Genomic DNA, 17,056 nt, shown 5'->3' with positions numbered 1-17,056 from the left:
TGCGGAAGAGCACCTCTCCGTATCCCTTTAATGCGCCTATATTCGCGAAGAGCAGCAGCACTATTGCTATTGTTTTGAAAAAAAAAAAAGCTTTTCGAGTAAAGTCCTGCTCAGCATGTCTAAATCCTTGTTGACTGTCTGCAATTGTAACACATACTGATGCTTGCGGTTCAGCCCTATGTCGCCAAACCATCACCGGCGTCTAATGGAAAGTCATGACACCAACACTACTAACTACACAAATCCTTAAGCGCATAGTCTGAACATAAATCCTATGAAGTGGGATAGTCATACGGCAATTAGTTATCCGTCTACACCGGCTCATGTAGCTAAAGTGTTATTGTAACCACATCGTACATCAAAGAAAAAAAAGCATCGTAATCATCTGCCGACGCCTGTCTCTTTTCCTAATTTCACTCTAGTGCCAGAGACTTCGGTACACCGGACGAGTTCGCAGGGCCTTGGTACTGTGGCCGGTTGCCATCTCGACGAATCGTACTTGTAACGGTGTGCAGGTGCAGTCTTCTCTGGAAACTTCGCTGGCACACTGCCCCCTCTGATGGAAGCCGTGTCTTCTGCAGGTACATGAAGTGGGTGGTGTACCTCGGGATTGCGGACCTAACCACCTCTGATGACTACTCCCTCGTCTTCCAGAGCAACACACGTCTCGAACACCCCGGTCTGAACACCGACAGCAAGTTGCACAATATTGGTCTCATCTACGTCCCGTCCAAGGTTAACTACAACGGTAAGTATTGGAATCTACTTTAGAGTTAAAGTTAATATTTGTAATTTTATTTATTTGAAAGTATTGCTCCATTCATTACCATTTGTCCAATACAGACTCGCTAATGCGGCAACGCTACTGATTACTCTTGGTATTTAATGAAGTAATGACAGGGTTTCCAAACAGGATGATCTGATTTCAAAACTCCATATATATTGATGAAAACATATTACAGCCACACTGGCACAACAACTTACGTCAGTTTCTCAGGGACATTTTGTCTCAACGGTAGATAGGGCGCACGGGACCCCGAAACACTGGCCTGCGTTCTTGGCTTCCAAGATCGACAAACAGGACCTCATGCGAATTTTTCTTGTGAGGATAAGTGAAGGAAAGTGTGTGTATGTCCCCTTTACCTTACAGCGTAGAAGAAGTGAGTAACAGCCCCCATAACTTCTGTAAAAGCAGATACGTTGCGCAAAGTTTGTGCCAAATTTAGCTATCGTCTAGATGTTGTTCGTGCTGCTGCTGGTGTACACATAGAGCTTTTGTAACAGCGTAACTAATATTTTAAGATTTTATGAGTGTATTTCAATGCATCCCAAATTTGTAGTATGTTTTTATCAATAAATATGGAGGTTTGAAGTCAGGTCATTCTTTCTGATACTCCCTGTATATTTGTTCCTCGAGACAGATTTTGTCAGAAAATCTTAACAAAATAGCTAACAAATTAAGGTCAGCCATCCGCTCAAGACAAAACGTTGTGAATCAGCTTATGACTCTTCGTAGAACATACTTCATCTCTAGAATTTGAGGATGCGGAAGAGATCGTTCATGTCACTGACGCTACCAGCACGAGTGGTTTTGTAGCGTCCTTGGTTATGAAAATGTAGATGATTAATACCATTAAAGTGCATCAATCACCTCCTTGTTTTATGCTACACTGAGGTGCATGATGTACATTAGCTTTTTTAAAGTTTACGTTCTAAAGTGTGTGGGTAAGTTTGTGTGACCAGCTAATATCAATGACTTTAGTGACACGTATTGTGCTATTGTCGTAATTTTTAAAATATGTTCCATTCTCTACACAAGGGAGTAGCGCCTGCTGTTAGAGGCCCTGTAAGAGTCCAATTTTATAAGCGCTTTTGTTAGTTAAAGAGTGAATGCTGCTTCTATCTGTGGGCACCAAGATGTGTATCAGTCCAATAGCTGCCCATATAAGGCGAAGAGGATGAAAAAAAAATAAAAAAAAATGAGGCAACTATAAATGGAGGATTTCAACGCCGTTCATATTCCCGAATTACTTCACAATTTATGGAGATGTGTGCGTGCGTGTGTGTGTGTGTGTGTTTGTGTGTGTTTGTGTCTTAATAGTGGCGTGGCTGTACGCCAAACTAGGGAAAGTTAAAGTCACATTGCTTGATTCGAGATTGCGGATAATACAGCATACATGTGGGTGGAGAATATATACAGGTGGTGCTGGTTAAGCAAGTCAGCAAATGTAAATGATGTATAGTTGTGGAGAGAGGATGGAGCCCTAGGACAACCGTATGGTAGGATGGAAGATGCAAGTACTGGACGGGACGGGAGATCGTATCGAGGTCTAGCAATACGGTGAAGACAATTAAAGGGCACACTTCTGTAGTGTGAACGGTTAAGTGGTGGTTTAGAGCTTTATGGTTGCGTTGGTCGAGGTTGGATTCAATTACTAAGAAGAGACCTGATTGATATTGCTACACAATGTTCGTCTGGCCTGTGGCAGTGTAGTTACTGTAGCTACATCTACATCTACACCTACATCTGCATGATCACTCTGCAGTTTAAATTTAAGTGCTTGGCCGAGGGTTCATGAAACCACCTTTGAGCTGTTTCTCTACCGTTCCACTTTCGAACAGCGCGCGAGAGAAAAGAACTCTTAAATCTTTTCCTTGCAAGCACTGATTTCTCTTATTTTATTATGATAATCATTTCTCACTATGTGGGTAGGTGCCGACAAAATATTTTCACAATCTGAGGAGAAACTTGGATTGAAATTTCGTAAGAAGTCCTGAGGCACCGAAAAACGCCTTTGTCTTAATGATAACCAGCTCAAATCGTGTATCAAATCCGTGGCTCTCTCTCTCCTATTTCGTGGTAATACGGAACGAGCTACCTTGCTTTGAACTTTTTTGACCCCTCTGTCAATCCTAATTAACCCAGATCCCACACCACACAGCAGTACCCCAAAAGAGAGCGGAAAAGCACAGTGTAAGCAATCTCTTTATTAAATGTGTTAGATTTTGTAAGTGTTCTGACAATAAATCGTAGTCTTTGGTTTGCTTTCTCCAAAACGTTATCTATGTGATCGTTCCAATTTAAGTTAATCGTAAGATTCTCTTTCACGAGTGTAGCAAGCCCTCTTTAACCGTAATCTACTTATTCCTAAGTAAGTCCTACCCAGGGAAATAAAATTTTCAGTGGGTTTCATCCAAGTTTCACAAACATCAAAAATTTGCTGTGTGATTTGATATTGTATGTGAGCCTCTTTTAAATAGATTCAATGATATAACATTCAATTGTAAAATGGAATTCATAATGATTATCTACAGTTAAGGTAACTGATGTATGTAGGTCGGTAACGCTGTCTGACAACCTCTGTTACCGAGCGAGGTGGCGCAGTGGTTAGACACTGGACTCGCATTCGGGAGGACGACGGTTCAATCCCGCGTCCGGCCATCCTGATTTCGGTTTTCCGTGATTTCCCTAAATCGCTCCAGGCAAATGCCGGGATGGTTCCTTTCAAAGGGCACGACCGACTTCCTTCCCCATCCTTCCCTAATCCGATGAGACCGATGACCTCGCTGTCTGGTCTCCTTCCCCAAACAACCAACCAACCAACCTCTGTTATCGAGTAAGCGTCCATTTATTTTGGTGGATAAATTTGCTGGAGAGCAATGAGTAGAGAAGAGTGGATGTAACTGAGTACAAGATGTTTCATTTTTTTCCCTCAGGCCTATTCGCTGCAACTTTGTGTGATTGTTTATTAGTGGCGTCGCTCGGTTACTGATTGGCCCTCCAGGAGAACTGCTGCCTCATCCAGCGTCACTGTAGTTGTCTGAGGCACAGCGTGTGTCCACACAGCACTGGAAGCAAAAGCAAGAGCATTGATTTTCTGGAGAGATGAGCCGTTGCTGGACGTAGTGGCTCTGCGTCGCAGCCTGCTGTAACTGTGACGGAGGGGTAATACTGCAACGTGTTGCACACTGACCAGTGTCATTACAGCCTTGTTCAAGTATGGCCTCTTGGAGGTGGGTGAGATTCGTGTAACTAATGGTGTTCAACATATGTTTCTACACTGTGCAAACCACGGTGAAGTGCATGGCAGAGGGTACGTCCTAATGTAACAGTTATCAGGGCTACTTCCCGTTCCATTTATGTATGGAGCGCGGGGAGAATGATTCATTAAATCCCTCTGTGCGCAAGAAGCCTAATCTAGAATTCGCGATTCCGTCCCTTACTGAAAACAGGTAGTTTGCGTCTATCTTCAGGCGTCTGCCATTTCAGTTCTTTAAGCATCTTCATGACACTCTCCCACGGGTTACACAGACCTGTGACCTTTCAAGCTGCCCATTGTTCGTATCATTTCGATATCAGTTTTAGTCCTATTTGGTACGGCTCCCACACACTTGACCAGTATTCTAGGACAGGAAACGCGAGTGTTTTGTTTACAGCCTCCTTTGTAGACTGATTGCATTTCCCTACAACACTGAAGTGCCAAAGAAACTGGTACAGGCATTCATGTTCAAATACAGAGATATGTAAACAGGCAGAATATGGTGCTGTCGTCGGCAACGCCTATGTAAGACAACAGAGGTCTGGCGCAGTTGTTAGATCTGTTACTGCTGCTACAATGGCAGGTTATCAAGATTTAAGTGAGTCTGAACGTGGTGTTATAATCAGCGCACAAGCGATGGGACACAGCATCTCCAAGATAGCGGTGAAATGGGGTTTTCCCGCATGACCATTTCACGAGTGTACCGTGGATATCAGGAATCCGGTAAAACATCAAATCTCCGACATCGCTGCGACCGGGAAATGATCCTGCAAGAACAGGACTAACGTCGACCGAGTAGAATCGTTCAAAGTGACAGAAGCGCAATCCTTCCGCAAATTGCTGCAGATTTCAATGCTCGGCCATCAACAAGTGTCATCGTGCGAACCATTGAACCATCATCGATATGGGCTTTCAGAGTGGAAGGCCCACTCGTGTACCCTTGATGACTCCACGACACAAAGCTTTACTCCTCGCCTGGGCCCGTCAATACCGACAATGGACTGTTGATGTTTGAAAACATGTTACGTGGTCGGATGAGTCTCGGTTCAAGTTGTATCGAGTGGTTGGGTGTGTACGGGTGTGGAGACAACCTCATGGATCCATGGACCCTGCATATCAGCTGGAGACTGTTCAAACTGGTGGAGGCTCTGTAATGGTGTAGGGCACGTCCAGTTGGAGTGATATGGGACCCCTGATACGTCTAGATACGACTCTGACGGCTGACGTGTACATAAGCATCCTGTCTGATCACCTGCACCCATTCATGTCCATTGTGCATTCCGACGCACTTGGGCAATTCCAGCAGCACAATGCGACACCCCATACATCCGAAACTGCTACAGAGTGGCCCCGGGAACGCTCTTCTCAGGTTAAAAATTCCGCAGGCCACCAAACTGCCCACACATGTACATTATTGAGCATACATGGGATGCCTTGCAACGTGCTGTTCAGAAGAGATCTCCACCCCCTGGTACTCTTACGGATTTGTGGACAGCCCTGCAGGATTCATGGTGTCAATTCCATCCAGCACTGCTTCAGACAGTAGTCAGTTGCGGCACTTCTTCGTGCGAAGTCTACAAGAGCAGAGTGGACCAGAAGGAGAAACTTTTCGATGGTATTTTACAAGTATGTTCTGTAGTAAAGGAACGTACGAACGAGCTCAGATCAGCATCACAGCAGCTGTCTACAAGAACCGCAAGATGGGCTACAATTGACGGTGGACATTTTGAACATGCTTTGGGAGGAAATGTACACAATTAAACAAAGCTTTAGATCACATTGTTTCAGTTACTGTCATTTGCATTTGTCCTGTTCCCAACTGTTTTCATTAATTTCCCCGGAAAGTGTTAAGAACAGGACGTACTTCAATATAACGTTTCTTGTTCAGAATCACTACCACCCCTCAAAGCATGTACCTTTCTTCCTAAACCTCAGTGTATAAATGAGTGACTGTTGGAACTACTCAACTCATACAAATATCTAAGTGTAGCAGTCTGTGAAGATATGACATGATACAATCACATAATCTCAAACGTAGGCAAAGCAGGTGACAGACTGCAGTTCATTGGTGAATTACACTGAAGAGCCAAAGAAACTGGTAAACCTGCCTAGTACCGAGTAAGGCCTTACTCGGTATTAGGCAGATGTACCAGTGGTCAACGCCCTTCGCCAGCACTACATCGCCTGTAGTGTCTCTCCTGGGCTCGCTAGCATATTAGTTGGACCCGAGACGACTGAAAAACCGTGGCCTGGTCAGATGATTCCCGATTTCAGTTGGTAAGAGCTGATGACAGGGTTAGAACGTGGCGCAGACGCCACGAAGCCAAGGACTCAAGGTGTCAATAAGGTACTGTGCAAGCTGGTGGTGGCTCTATAATGGTGTGGGCTGTGTTTACTCATTCTTCTGGACCAACTGAACCCATTATTGACTAAAACTCGTTAAGTTCGACTACTTGTTCCCAAACAAAGGCGGAAATTTTGTGGATGACAACGCTCCTTGTCATCGCGACTGGTTTGAAGAAGATTCTGGATAATACAACCGAATAATTTGGTCATCCAGATCGCCCGACATAAATCCCATCGAACATAAATGGGAAATTATCGACAGGTCAGTCTGTGCAAAAAAAAAATAAATAAAATAAAATAAAATAAAATAAAATAAAATAAATCCTGTATCAACAACACTTATGGACAGCTATAGAGGCAGCATGGCTTAACATTCATGCATGGGACTTCCATCGACTTTTTGAGTCCATGCCACGTTGGGTGGCTTTACTACGCCATGCAAAAGAGGTCCGACACAGCATTATAAGGAATCCCATGACGTTTATCACATCAGTGTGTGTCGGATACGGTCAAGAAAAGCACATATGTTCATTTGCTTTTTTTTTCAGACTCATTAAAAGTATCAACCCTCAAAGCACGACGGGACGTTAAACCCTATCTTCCTTCTTTTTGTCTCTCAATACATGTACCTTTGTATTTTAGGACACTACGTTTTTTTAGTTTTATAAAGCGAACAATTTTTACATTTCTGAACATTTAGAGTAAGTTGACTTTGCACCACTTTGAAATCATATCAAAATCTGACTGAAAATTCATGAAGCTTTTTTTCAGACAGTACTTCATTATAGATAACTGTATGTGCAGCGAAAAGTCTGAGGTTAATATTTACATTGTCTGCGACGTCATTAATACAGAACACGAATAGGAAATGCCTCAAAGCACTTACCTGGATTACTCCCGAGTACCTATCCAAGGTAACATATTGCCTCCTCCGTACCAGGAAATCCTCAATCAGTCGCAAACTTCGTTTGATGTACGCTCGCACCTTTGGTAATAATCGTAGGCGTGGTGCTAAGTGAAATGTTTCTCGGAAATCGAGAAATACTGCATCTACAAAGTTGCCATGATACACGGCTTTCAGTACGCTACGTGAGACAAATGCAAGTCGGGTTTCACATCATCGATATTTTCGGAATCCGTGCTGGTTGGTATGGAGGAGGTCATTCTCTTCTACATGCCTCATTACGTTCCAAATCGGAATATGTTCTAAGATTCTACAATAAATGCTATGTTACTGTAAGTCATTCTCCGCTTAATTTATCTTCGCTTCAAATATTCTGGATACATTTTATACATAAAATTTCTAGTTCTTGTACTGAGGAGACACTTGGGCGGAGTGTCTTTATGACATTCATTAACAATACATTCACCAGCGATTTCACTGTCTCTTTTACGACTGCGATAGTGCATGGCGTGTATATAACTCAAACAGTTGTAGTAGCACTGCATCACTTAGGGAATGTAAAATTCTGTTGAAAACCATCATACGTATATTTTGATGTACCACCGCCTGTGCCTTGCTTTGAATATAACTGTGAATAGTTGCAGATGACTTCCGTCCGCATCTCCTTGCTTTCTCCTCTAGAATATTCTTAGTCACACTTCCCTCACCTCATATTCAATTATTGATGTTTCTTCCTCTGAGAGTGATGGTTCGACTTTGGAGTTATACCTCACTTTTTTTATTAGGAACATCTACATCATTTCAGCATACACTATCTGAGCAAAAGTTGCCGGACACTTGTTAGTAAAGTTTAATGTGGGATGTGTCCATCCTTCCTCTTTATAACGGCTTGAACTCTACTGCACACACTTTCTCCGAGGTATCTGAATGTCTCTGGAGAAATGACAACCCATTGTTCCTCGAGAAATGAAACCAAACAAGGTAGCGATGTTGGAGGGAAGTCGATGTTCTAACACATCACAAAGTCCTTCCATTGGGTTCAAGTCGGAACTCTGCTGCTTAATGATCGGAGGCACTGTCATGCTGATGCAGTCATTCTTCCTCAGGACGTATAGCAGTTTTCTAACAGTTATGGTGATAAGCTAGGTGGATGATCTCCTCCAGTACATAGATAAATAAGTAGCAAACGACACGATCAGGACACAGGAAGGGTCGAACAACGAATCTAATCCACGCCCGATTGAGTTCGAAGCAAGTCATAGTTCGTAAAAGAAAGTCACTGGATGCCAGATTTTTTACATTTTTCTCTCATTTATCCAGGTTTCTATTGTTTGGGAAAACTTTGAGTATTTCGTAAGTAATTTATATTGACGTATTTTATGTTGCAGATTACATCCAGCCCGTGCAGTTGCCACGGTACGCCGACGTGGACAACACCTTCGAGGGCGTCGACGTAATGGTCAGCGGCTGGGGAGCGCAGGCCACTGGTGAGTGCCGAGCTCACGAATTCTGCCCCTAAACCAAGCACCCTCAGACCTCACACTTTTTTGTCCGACGTAACTGAACAGTTCTGTTGTCACTCCATCTTCTCTGTTCGCATCGAACTTTTACAGAGGCGGAGCTCAATGTCTAACAAGAGCAGTAAACAACGTTAAACGACAGTTGGTGAATTACATATCTGGTATAGCATATTGTTTCTAGCAACAGTGAGAGGCATATCTGTTGCATAGTCAAATTCACCAGAGTTCATCATATGTGACACACACGTGTCAGTCTCGTATCAGAATCACTCATCTTCCAACGTCCGGATGAGCCTAGTGGGTTGACAGTGGCACGCAGTAGTTGAACGCGTAAAAACAAGTTGCTTGTGACTGTGGCATGATTTCCTGCGTAGTGATGTTTCTGACCACTTCGATAGCTTGCGTATCATTGTCCTTACTTAAACATTCTAGCACGTGCTCATTTCTCCTCAAGGGGCTGAGTGGACTCCGTTTCAGACCTTCCCACTTCATAAAAGCCCACCTGGTCACCAGGTATTGATCCTAGCAAAATGGTTCAAATGGCTCTTAGCACTATGGGACTTAACTTCTAAGGCCATCAGTCGCCTAGAACTTAGAACTACTTAAACCTAACTAACCTAAGGACATCACACACATCCACGCCCTAGGCAGGATTCGAACCTGCGTCCGTAGCGGTCGCGCGGTTCCACACTGTAGCGCCTAGAACCGCTCGGCCACCCTGGCCGGATGATCCTAGCACGCATATGCACTAATCACGACACTTCAGAGGTGGTCAACGCATTTACTATACAAACAACAGAGAGATACTGGATCTGAGTGTATGCCATTGTGCAATAATTACTCTTCCATATTGTAATTTCATGCCTTCACTCCCAAAGGGGAATGTGGCAGGTAGTGGTATAATTTGCCGTTCCTCAGCCGAATGAGCTAAAAGACATAAATAATTTGAATACTAAATACTAAATAAGTTAAATAATTAATTTTAAAGGAGTTAAAAGTTAGTATATACTGCGATGCTATTAACAAACATATTTAGACTTCTACAACAATCTTGATGTACCTGGAGGAGATGTGTTGCGATGGCGGCAAAACCGTTCTGCGATTTTGTAGTGTGGAAGGAAGAGTAGATCAGATGATTAACTTGAATAGCAGGATTAGCGGCAGAAAAACATTGTAATTGAGAGAGATGTAACTTAGACAGAAATTGGTCCATAGCTGGGACCGTGATGTTGGAAAGAACAGGCAAAAGTGTGTTTGCTCTGACAGAAAGAAGATAAAAGTGAGGGTGAATTTCATTGCCTGGGAAGGCGAGTACTGATGTGCGTTGACGAGAAAACTGAGGGTACGTAAATGTATTTTTTCTGGGATCTGTAGCTATAGACACAGCAGTTCCACATGGTTAGCAGTTGAAAGGTTGCTGAGTCCAGATTATGGGATTTTTAGACCTCTAGTCAGTATTGGCGTAGGATAGGTTAATCTAGATCAAAGCTTTGTCTCTCAATGGAGAGAAGTCTTTCGGAGTAAGATTGATTTCAGGTGTGCCGCAGGGGAGTGTCGTAGCACTGTTGCTATTCACAATATATATAAATGACCTTGTGGATAACATCGGAAGTTTACTGAGGCTTTTTGCGGATGATGCTGTAGTATATCGAGAGGTTGTAACAATGGAAAAGCGTACTGAAATGCAGGAGGATCTGCAACGAATTGACGCATGGTGCAGGGAATGGCAACTGAATGTCAATGTAGACAAGTGTAATGTGCTGCGAATACATAGAAAGAAAGATCCTTCATTATTTAGCTACAACACAGCAAGTCAGCAACTGGAAGCAGTTAATTCCATAAATTATCTGGGAGTAGGCATTAGGAGTGATTTAAAATGGAATGACCATATAAAATTAGTCGTCGGTAAAGCAGACGCCAGACTGAGATTCGTTGGAAGAATCCTAAGGAAATGCAGTCCGAAAACAAAGGAAGTAGGTTACAGTACACTTGTTCGCCCGCTGCTTGAATACTGCTCACCGGTGTGGCATCCATACCAGATCGGGTTGATAGAAAAGATAGAGAAGATCCAACGGAGAGCAGCGCGCTTCGTTACAGGATCATTTAGTAATAGCGAAAGCGTTACGGAGATGATAGATAAACTCCAGTGGAAGACTTTGCAAGAGAGAGGCTCAGTAGCTCGGTACGGGCTTTTGTTGAAGTTTCGAGAACATACCTTCACCTAGGAGTCAAACAGTATATTGCTCCCTCCTACGTATATCTCGCGAAGAGACCGTGAGGATAAAATCAGAGAGATTATAGCCCGACAATCTTCCTTTCCACGAACAATACGAGACTGGAATAGAAGGGAGAACCGATAGCGGTACTCAAGGTACCATCCGCCACACACCATCAGGTGGCTTGCGGAGTACGGATGTAGATGTAGAGATACAAGTACTTGGAGGGAGCTATAGAAATATGTTTTGGTGAAGATCTCTAATCAGTATTGGCGTAGGATAGGATAATCTAGATCAAAGCTTTGGCTGAATGTAAGGACGAAAAAGAAATAAGTTAGTAGTTCTATTACATTGTAGATTTCGTATTGGGAAGTTAGTGGACGGCATTTCCATATCAGCCCGTGCTATAGGTCCAGGACAAATTATTTTAGCCTGTTAGTTAACTGGAAATTATATTCATAAATGGTTATGTAAAAGACAAGGAGACAAACACTGTGAGTGTTGTTTTCCTACACTTATTGAGATAATAGTGTCCTGTGATTCTTGAAGTTTTTCTGGCATAGGGAATATACTCTGAGGTTTCGGGATTGCACCCGGATCATGTTGACTTCTTGCCACAATATTTCGACTGGCAACCGGACAGCCATCTTTAGGTGACTGTCCCCCACTGGAGACTGCAATTCTTTTTGTTTTCTTTTTTTCTGTGGGAGACTGAAATACAGCTTCACTGGTGGCTCACGGTCTTACCTTCTTGGTGGATAGTAAAACTGTTCCAATCGACAATGATGTCAGTCCAAAGATATCACTGCAGTGCACATTGAAGGTGTGGCGGTGGGACTTGAAGTCTTATACTACCCTCTGACAGTGGAAGCTCAGATCGCAGGCAAATATTAACTATCAGCTACATTATGTATCAACAGTGGTGGTTGACGATGGTCGATATCCATCGAGAGGTCAAGTCAACACTAACGCTTCATTAGTGGCCATAACAGTGCTATCATTAGCCATGGTCAGAATCGGAGTCCTCAAGTACGGTCAGAGAAACAGGGTGTAGGTGCCAGTGCCGTGGAGGCATTGTGCCAATGTTTTGTAAGCCAGCGACCATGTCACGTAGGACTTCTACTTTGCATGGAGGCGCCTTGCCTTCTCTTGCATGGACATCTTGAGAGTGGTCATGTCCGTTTCCTCGTGTAGGGTAACCACCCTCGTATGGAGAGGGACATGCGGGCTCCACTGAAGCACCTTATTCTGAAGGAGCTGGAGGGTGTGCATCCGGGAGGCACTAATCGTAGCCCACACAGTCGAGCCATAGCTTAGGGAAAGGTGAACAACCATCCAGTACAGCCAGGGCTTGGTGTCGAGGTTCAGTTCCCTGCTGGTGAATAGAAGTCTAAAGACAGAGCGATGTTGGTAAGGTGCAAGAGCATGATCAGAGGCCAGTTCTCAGAGTCTTTCCAACGAAAACTGCACCGCAGTGTTCTTGAAAATGGCCACATCCGGAATGTCCAGCTGGCAGTCAGAGCAGATTGGTATATGGGTGAGAGTGTGGGGTCATAGACCAACAGCGCCAGAGGATCTTCTCGGTCAAGGAGGAATCTGCCTTTGGGATTAGCAATGCGAGAATGCCAAGCTGGATGCTTGGCTTTGAGATCTGCCCCAACAATGAGTTTGTCAAAAGATGTCAAGATATGGAGATCAGCTCCAAGAAGTGGTAGTTTAGGGCTCAAATACGCCACAGCAAAAACTATAGCACCAAGGTAGGTAGAAACTGTGACTGCCGTAGCCTCTATTTATTAGAGTGGTTGGAGGACCTCGTGATTATGGAGGAGTGACTTACGCCGAAACACTACCTTGCCCCTACGTCAGCGATGGAGTAGGTCAGTGCGATAGAAAACTATGATGTGGAGACGAAAATCGTTGGTGGGTTTCAGATGGGTTCCTGAGGCAAGTAAAATGTCCACATGGTGGTCGTAGAGGAATGTGTTCAGTTCATTGTTCATATCTTTAAGGCCATTGGCATTAAAGAAAAAGACAACGAGATCTGAAGGGGGCTGATGGTTGTGTGGTGGGCGATTCACCATTATAACAAATATGACTGAACCCTTCAACAAGGGTAATAACCGTAGTGAGCCCATCCTCTGACCAACAGATCTTTTGAGCTGTTTCACGAATGACAGCCCTGATGTGTGGCCATGTGAACAAAGAGATGACCTGGAGGATCTCTCGCATGTCATCCCAGAATGAAGCATCTGTCTCCACCACTGGAAGAACATCTCGGCTGGGCTGCTTGACCATGCGATGGGAAGGGGTGGGCGTGGTTGCTGGTGGAGAAGGCGCCACAATGGAGCGTTATGGCATTTCAGCAGGTGGGCGGGAGAAACCCGCAGGCAGTCTGTCGGCGTGGTGGGCGTCGGTATGCGTCACAGAAGACGAGTGAGCAGGAGGAGACTGAGCTGCAGCAGCGAATGTGGTCGTAGAGGATGGAACCGGAGGGGCTCCTGTGTCGCAGATGCGTCAGGTGCCTGAGCATCAGTGGTGGGATGGTCATCGGATTTACCCCATAAGACGGGGAAATGGGTGCAGTCTCGTGATGGCGGGAAGACTTCATAACCTTCTGGTATGTAGGACAACCCTTCCAGAAAGCCAGATGGTGGGAATCATGAGAGGTGCCCAAACAGTGGGCACACATTAGTTTTTCTGAAGCCAGGAGTTTGTAGTCCTCTGATGGATGCGAGCTAGCACACTTGACACACCTAAAAGGCAGTGAACATTAAACGCCGGTGTGGCGCACACATTGACACCTACGGCAGATGGAGGGGCCGTTACAGCCTTCATATGATTCAATACGCACTTTGGTGCACAGGAGATACCTGATTTGGTAAATGTGTTCGACGTCCTCTCACCTGATAAGGGAGACAACATGGTATTAATTTCTGGGTCTCAGGGTCCCCCTTGTTGTACTGGTGGACCAAGGGGTCCAGGAACTGCAGACCGAGTAATTCATGGCTGTTTCTGTAACTTCGTAAGGAAGGTATTTGATGACGATTTTTATTCTTCTGTTGCTGTAAGCCTGATGAGTGTAGTAGTTCACAGCCCTGGACTCCACAAAGTTGAGGACTTGGAGATAATCCTCCATGGTGTCAAGCAGGTACTTGACATGGCCCGCAATAAGGTGTTGCAGTTCAGTGTTCAGTTAAATGTAGTTCATGGTGTTGTAAACAACGAAAGGAGAGGTCTTCTTAGGTGGTGGCGGCGGTGGATTCTGAGAAGTTGGGCCAGGAGGGGGACACACGTCCTAGTCCGTGGCAGCAACAGTTGCTGCTAGGCCAGGTGCAGAGGTATCAGAATCCGAAGCATGGCCACTGTGACGGGCGCGAGCGGAAGACCGTTTGGATTGTCGATCAGGGCGGGGGTCTGACAGGGTCCGAATCCTCAGGAGGCCCGTTGGGCCGACGAGATGGTGTAGACGAAACAGCACCGGATGGGGCGTCCGCATGGCAGTCGGTTGTATTAATGCTGGGGGCGACATGGCTTGACTGTCACTAGGTGGGAGGTCTATCACCAGGCAGCCATGGATATCATCAGAGAACTAAGAGGAAGATCGGTGCCTTACGCGACGCTGTGTACAGGGTGCACGTGAATCTGTATCACTGTTAGTGGTTATCGGTGTTTTGTGGCGGGAGGCACAATGCGCTCAGTCCTTAGCACGTTGGGTGGTGTCAGTATCAGAGCAGCCGCCAGCTTGCCCGGGACAGCTGTCGAGCGACCGGTGTCACATTGCCAAGCGAAGGAGCCACAGAAGAGTTGCCTAGCCGCGGATTCCTGTCCTTCGCCCTGTTCATGCTTAGCCCCGGCCCGACTGACGTGGTCAGGGCGCTGGCTGGCTATAGGCACGAATGCCTGTCGCCTATATAGACACGGTACAACGAGACGCGTACGAAATAACGACGTTCCCGTAGAAGGCAAACTACAAATCAACATCGACTCAGATACTACGACTACACAACGCTGAGCAACACTCATGACCGTAACGAACAACGCGCACATACTCTCCGGTAAACACTGTCAGTGCTCCAACCTGACTGACATGGAGACTGCAAGTTCCCAGCGACGGCTTTCTAGTAAAAATTGGTCCACAAACACATGCGCATTGACAGCCGTCACAGGAGCGTCCTCTATCGAAATTCCCGCCCTCTGCAAATTCTGCGCCTGCTCATTCTTAAATTGAGTCCAGTGCCTTAACCAATGCGCCACATCACTTGGACTAAAGGCAATGGTCCGAGTTTTAGTCTTGGCGCAGCACATGATTTTAATCTGATAGTAGCTTTCAAACATCCGCTGCACCTACAAACGTGATGTTTCTATAAGAGCCCACTTCTGTCGCTAACGTTAACATTCTCCGGAAGACTAAACAGTTTTTTCTCACAAATTAATAGTACTACGATTAAATGGGAGAGGAAAACGGTTTCCAAATACTCTTTCCTTCTTGATACATTCGTTGTTTAACACGTCAATTTATAGGAAGAGTAGTGCTCTGACTGTGAGCGCTAGGTCTCGCATAGCTCTCTGTAAACTAGAAACCTGCCACCGTAAAGGGTGTCTTTAACATACCTTGATGCTCTTCTAAATGTCAATCGGTTCGAATACCGGTAGTGGACGAAATTTACATCACTATTATTTGACTGATAAGCTTGATGATGTACAGCTCTGGAACGCCTGGTTATGTGCCAGTGTGCCGACTTAAGTTCCAAACTTTTGCACAGTGCCTCAAGAGTTAAGGATGTAGTTCACCCAGTGGAAATCTGGAACTGTCAGAAGGATGTATGCTATGTCCTCAGACTGCTTCATTGTCCCCTTTCCTGTAATTTTAATAACCACAAATATGACTATTTTGTCGTCCCAACATTAGTCATTGAAAAGTGTCCACATTCATTATTTCGCATTAATTTGAGAGTACTAGGTGCAGAACTTGACCAAAAGAAATAGTTGTGGCAGTTTATGACGTATTTTTATCAGACATTAACGTCATGTGGAATGTGATTCGTTGCAGACAGAAGATTAGTTTACCTTTCACAAGGACGCATTTTACGTGGTGTTGTCGAAGGAGTAATGCCAACGTTGATCTGGAATTATATCTCTGCGGGATACGAAGTTCTAATTCCTAAAAATAAGTTCAGCGTCACTTCTGGTCCACACATCCAGCATTCTGGCTTCATGGAGTTTCTCTTTTATTTGTTAAGATATAGTTTTAGGCAAAAAGAAATCAACACTCAAAACTGAAACCATTTTAGTGTCAGTATGATACGACTGTATCAGTAACTGAGATGTGCGAAAGCCAGGCAGTTAACTAGGACTATCATTTCACGTCGCTAACCAGAACCTCATTGGAAGTGGTGTGCTCTTGCCTTCCTGCTACCACAGTACCGTCTTACTCAACCAGTTATTAAGTCTCTGTATGTCCATCTTTTCAGAAATGGTTGCGTGACCTCGGCTGTTCAGTGCAGAATGTCAAATCAAACACTTTTCAGCTGTCTAATTTCCAATTTGTTATTTTGTTGGGCTACCATTTTCGGCGGTATATTACGGGATGACAACCACGGATACTAACAAGCACAAAGATCAGAACAGAAAGTCTGTGTTAGAAGTATGGTTCACAAGAAACTAACCACCTGATGAATCCGGGCAAAACCTAGTTCAAATGAAAAATACACATTTATAAAGACGTGACGTTAAAATACATTGTCATAAAACATAGATAGAAGGTAACAAAAGTCAATGATTAGCATCACCGTGTTGTAGCTTCGTTATGTAAGCGCTACTGTCGTAACAACAATATCCGACTCGCCTAAGAGTGGTCTGTCCTTTCCCGTAATGTACAATTTAAAAGTTTATTTATTTATGGTCCCAATCATATATTGACATGAACGGTTTCAATCGTGTAAAATCGTCACTTTCGTGTCTAGGCTAGTAAACATCGTTAGGCAAGCCAGGAGTAGTCAGTGAGCTCTATCAGAGAAAATCACTGTATAC

General features: G+C 44.5%; 1 protein-coding gene across 1 annotated transcript in view; it reads left to right on the top strand.

Annotated features, from left to right (window-relative positions):
• Positions 1 to 17,056, top strand: part of LOC124594216 (collagenase-like) — a 63,383-nt gene that overhangs the window by 25,627 nt on the left and 20,700 nt on the right. Inside the window, exons 4-5 of the mRNA XM_047132575.1 lie at positions 582 to 748; positions 8,679 to 8,777. Coding sequence (XP_046988531.1) covers positions 582 to 748; positions 8,679 to 8,777 — 266 coding nt within the window. The remainder of the gene's footprint in view (positions 1 to 581; positions 749 to 8,678; positions 8,778 to 17,056) is intronic.

Source organism: Schistocerca americana, chromosome 2, assembly GCF_021461395.2.
Source record: "Schistocerca americana isolate TAMUIC-IGC-003095 chromosome 2, iqSchAmer2.1, whole genome shotgun sequence".
NCBI classification, from domain to species: Eukaryota; Metazoa; Arthropoda; class Insecta; order Orthoptera; family Acrididae; genus Schistocerca; species Schistocerca americana.
This window is presented reverse-complemented; position numbering and strand designations above follow the sequence as displayed.